At 46.0% G+C, this 5,087-nt stretch overlaps 1 protein-coding gene across 1 annotated transcript in view; it reads left to right on the forward strand.

Moving 5' to 3' along the window:
- ZNF827 (zinc finger protein 827) overlaps window positions 1-5,087 on the forward strand; it is a 190,477-nt gene that overhangs the window by 49,042 nt on the left and 136,348 nt on the right. Inside the window, exon 5 of the mRNA XM_030887204.2 lies at window positions 4,367-4,600. Coding sequence (XP_030743064.1) covers window positions 4,367-4,600 — 234 coding nt within the window. The remainder of the gene's footprint in view (window positions 1-4,366; window positions 4,601-5,087) is intronic.

Consider the following 5,087-nt stretch of genomic DNA (forward strand, 5'->3'; position numbering starts at 1 on the left):
GACGTTAAAGTTCAGGCACATGCATGTCCCCTCCATGTATTTCAGGGATGTCATTAACTACACTTACGTCTCTCCAGCACTATTATTGGTACTATGTCGTTTTGACAATGTCAGGATTAAAACCAGGTATGTGGTACCTTCCAATTTTAAACTCCAGCAACAGACAGCTTGCCTTTATTTTATTTTTTAGTGTCATATTGAAATGAAATCCTGTCAAATTCAGGTTGTGTCTAACAGTGATAGTTTTTGTTTTTTCTCCTTAAGTCTTATGGAACTTCCCCCCCTGCTTTTCCCCAGAATTGTTTCTAAAACCAACTTACATGTTCAGGCAGCATCTGCTGAATGGCTGCCCTTTCTAGGAATCGGCTCTTGTTTCCACGGCCTCGATGGGTTTTTAATCTCTTTCTTAGTCTTTCCTTAGAATATAAAATTTTGAAATAAAAGATGCAGCACTGACGGATTTTTAGAATATATAACCATTTACTTTATATTATCCTTTCCCAAAGCAATAAATGTCTCAGACTTCATAACACCCACAATTTAATTACCTGCCATGACCAAGGATGCTCTCGTGACAGAGTTACGAAGAAAAGCAGAGGGGAGAGCAGTCCTTAGGGGGTGCCCAGGAGAAGCCCCCAGAAGAGGTTGGAAGGTGCCAAGGGGATAAGGATAAATAAGCAAAGTTAACTGCGGGGCAGCCTTCCTGGTGGGGGTCAGAGACTCCGGTTGAGGATTAAGCTGGAGACTGTCACGATCCCCATGACTCAGATACTGAGGGTATTGTTCCCACAGGGCTAGATTTCGAGCACTGTATTGAGATGTTTGAATACTTCTCTTTTAGTAGGAGACCTGGTGGCATAGTGGTTACACACTGGGCTGCTAACTGCAAGGCAAGGTCAGCAGTTCGAAAACACCAGTCACTCCTAGGGGAGAACGATGAGGCTCTCTCAGCCCAGAAAGAGTTACAGCCTCGGAAACCCACAGCGGCAGTTCTGCTCTGCTCTATAAGGTCGCTATAAGTCACCATTGGCTCGGGGGCAGTGAGTTTAATTTGGAGTTTGAGTCTCCTTTAGTAATGCCAGAACTGAAGTGTTTTTTTAAGGACAACCAAGTTAAAGGCTAAGGAGCCTAGGTGTGCAAAGAAGTAAGGATTAGACCAGTAACTGAAAGGTAGATGGTTCAATGCCAGCCAGCCTCTCTGTGAGAGGAAGACCTGGTCTAAAGATTGCCACCAAGACAACCCAATAGGGCAGTTCTTGTGTGTCACATGGGGTCACTATGAGTCAAAATCAATCCCTGACAACAACAATAAGTAAACACTGTGACCTAGGTAACAACGTCTTTAAGTTTATCTCAAAGAGCTTATCTATTTTAACCGTTTAACGATTAAATCCAGGGAAAGCATTTCTGATGGTCTTTGATGGGACTCCCCAAAGACAAACTTGCTGCCCTCAAAAGAATGAGGACTCACATCCTAGACTGTTCACTGTGTATGGGAATAGAGAGCCCTGACTTTGTGGTCAGCAGCCCCGTTGGTAACCACTGTGGTCTCGGGGGTTTTAGTTGAATTCGAAATCCTGGGTGGCACAATTGACACCCAACAATACAACAAAAGCACGTCTTCAGGTGGTGCCAACAGCTAACAGCTCAGCTGGGAACTGATAGGATTGTGGCTTAAGGCCACCAAGAGACCCTTCCAAGAAAGGCCTACTAATCTACTTGCAAAAACTCTGTCACTGAAACGGGGTCACCTTGAATCAGAAGTGACTTGGCAGCAGCTGGTTTGAAGGTTTTGGGGGTAGGTTCTTATCGACTCAGATAATATCGGAGCAGAAGCAGATGTCACTCATTTGTGGGCCACCATACTAAGTTATGTTCATCACAGGTAGACCGAGAACCTAGCTGTCCTAGGTACTGTTGTAGGCACTCAAGGCACAGCAATGTTCCACAAAGGTCATTGTCTTCATGCAGCCTGCCTCTCAGCTGGAGAAACAGACCATAAATTGTTAGCTTATAAATAATAAGTAAGTGCAGTTGGTTATTGGATGTCCCACCACTCCTCTGTCAGTTTGTCACACTGTGAAGGCTTGTGTGTTGTGCTGATGCTGGAAGCTTATGCCTTGTCGAGGTGGGTTGACACGCTGGCTGCAGCAGTGGGCTCAAACGGCAGCTCGTGCATGTCATCGATTGCGCGTGGGGTCACCGTGAGTCAGGACTGACTCAAGGGGTCTAACCACAACAGTAGCTGATCATTATTTGGGGGGAATAGGAAAACCAGAGGAGGTGATGGGAGTTTTGAGTACTGTGAAGATGGGGGTTATAGTTTTGACCAGGATGGTTAGGGTTGAGAAGGTGATGTTTGAGCAAAGGCTTGAAGGTCAAGTTACCATCACCTTGTGATAGAACACAGGGAGTAGAGGTGGAAAGGCGGTGTGTGTGGTGAAGGGAGTTAAAGGACAGGGGAATAGAAAGCATTCTTCTAGAATAGTATTGGCCAGATCAGCGGTCAGCCAGTAAACTTCGGCTCGAGAGCTATATGCAGCCCGGAAGTAAAATTTAAAATAAAAACACAACTATCAGAGTTTCATTTTCAGATACTGGCGATCTTAAAGATGAATGAGTAATTGGCTTGCAAAAATGTATTTATAGCGCTTGATTAATTTTTAAATTGTGTGAGGAACAGGATTGCTCTTCTGTTCTTAAGAGTTTGCCAACCCCTAAACCAGAGAGACCTGTTTGGTCAGCACTAATAGGTCAGGGAGTCAGGCAGCTCATGAACCATAGCCTTTCTGGTAGTAAAATTTCCCCACGTGACTTTAGTCCTCTGGGGCCCAGTTTTTAAATATTCTGGTTTCTGTGATCTGTGAGCCCTTCGGAGAGAGCACACTACAGTTGTGTGCTGGCATGGAGGTAGGTGGTAGATGGAGAGAAGAGGGGTTTGCCTTGACATTTATTTTCATCTAGTTTTTGTTGTTGTTGTTCAAGTTCATTCTAATAGTCACTATTAAAAATCCGTATTGGGATAAGGTCCTCTTTCTCTAGAGACAAGCACACCCACTATATCCAACCTGAAGTTCCGATGTAAACCGTTCCTGCTGCTCCTGCTGCTCCTGCTGCATAGCCCTTCCGAGGTGGAGCAACATAGCTGCAAAGCTGGGGCGGGGAGGCTGAGCTCTGGCTCTGCTTGCCTGATTGGTCACGGTAGTGGTAGTTCAGTGGGTAGGGCCCGATTCAGTGTGACTGTGCCACCTCCTGATGGCCCAGTTACCACCTTTCCTGATCACACACTCCCCAACAACCATTTGGGATAAAATGTGGGAAAAGTACATGAGTGGGAAATCAGAATAAACTCTGAAGGTTAGTTTATAGTTTTGTTTTTCTTCCATGACCAAATGTTAACTGTGGTTATGTCAAATATTAAACATTACAAGATGCTAACCCTATACGGGCATGTGGAGGCACTGTGAACCACCTTAGCAAACTTACTTATAAAGCTAAAAATGATATGAAAATAAATATCCTGCTTTAAAAACGAATGCCCCTTGGGGAAAGGGAAGGGGCGTCATGGGTAAGGAGTTGAGCTTCTAACCTCCAGGACTGCAGTCGAGACCCCAGCAGCTCTGAGGGAGCAAGATGAGCCTTTCTACTCCCGTAATGAGTAGTCTCGGACATTCACAGGGGCACCTCTGCCCTGCCCTACAGGGCCGCCGTGAGTCGGCATCAACTCGATGGAAGTGAGTTTGAGTTCTTTTGTTTGGGAAGTTGGAGGTGACTTGGGCAAGAGTGAATCCTGTCATCCAAACCAGAAAAACAATGTAACGTGCTTTCGCCCTGGCTGGTGGGTGCACCGCCTATAGCTCTAGTCTGAGCCCTCCTCGCCTTCGGCACCACAACCCAGTCTCCCTGCTGGTGGAACCACGTTTCTTGCCGATCGTTGACGAGGAGCGAGTACTTGGAGGTGTGCTTCTCTGATAGGGTTCGGTAGAGAGACCTGCCCTTCCTATGAGCTCGCATAGGGAGAGAGCCAGCAGCACACACAGGGAAGCCATGAGAAATGCCCCAAAGTCCCAGAGGCAAAGCTGCCTACAATAATGATCGGCTCACGAAGTTCAGAAGTCCCCACGACTGAGGCTCCTCCTCTCAGGGAGTGATCTGCATTTGTGGACCTACTTGCCAGCCTGCTTTTGATCAGCTGTGGCCCCTTCCTGCTTTTTAGCACAATCTCATTGTGCATTGTTTACTTCATTAAGTAAATGTGGGGGGTGGGGGGAGGGGGGCAGCTTAGAAAAGGAGTGGCCTTTTATATATAGACATACATGTGTGGATCTATATTTATATAGATCAAAATCCTTTTCTCTTCTGACAGCTGCAAATCAGAAGGAGCCCATGAATCTTCACTTTAAAGTGAAAGAGGAGCCTGCAGAAGAGGAAGCAGTAAGTGTAGGCTTGCCTCGGCCCAGCTACGTGTTCAGTCCGGAATCTGACGTGCCCGCCCCCAGCATCCCCGAGGAGAGGCTTCAGGCCCAGGACGGGAAGGGCAGTGTGCTCCGGCGGGATGTGTCAGTCAAAGCGGCATCGGAACTTCTCATGAAACTCTCAGGTACTTGCCTTTTATCCTCAAACACTCATATCCCGATTTATTCGACAGTCTTCATATCCTGATCATTTCAATTGCAAGCCAACTGGACTCCTTCCGGCATGGGTTATAATTAACCCAGTGGCAGCCGCCTCACATGGTTACAGTGAATTCAGGAACCATCTGATTACTTGGCTGGATTCCCTGTGTTGTGCTCATGTGTTTGTGTGTGTGTGTGTGTGTGTGTGTGTGTGTGTGTGTGTGTCGTGTCCTGTACCTATCTTTTTCAGCTATAGCCTTTGTATCCGGGATAATGTGCTAAGTTACTGGAGAATACAGCACCTTTCTATGTTGGTGTGGGCCATATTTTAAACGAGTCCTAATGACATTCCAGGGCACTTCTGCTAATTGATCAAAATATATCTTGTTTCTTAAGAGGGACCTTTTTGTTTCTGATATATTTGTATGATCGTCTTAAAGACCATTAAACTATTTTTTTCTTAATTTAATA

Source organism: Echinops telfairi, unplaced genomic scaffold (assembly GCF_000313985.2).
Source record: "Echinops telfairi isolate 266 unplaced genomic scaffold, ASM31398v2 ScPeMD7_5868;HRSCAF=6743_1, whole genome shotgun sequence".
Taxonomy (NCBI): domain Eukaryota; kingdom Metazoa; phylum Chordata; class Mammalia; order Afrosoricida; family Tenrecidae; genus Echinops; species Echinops telfairi.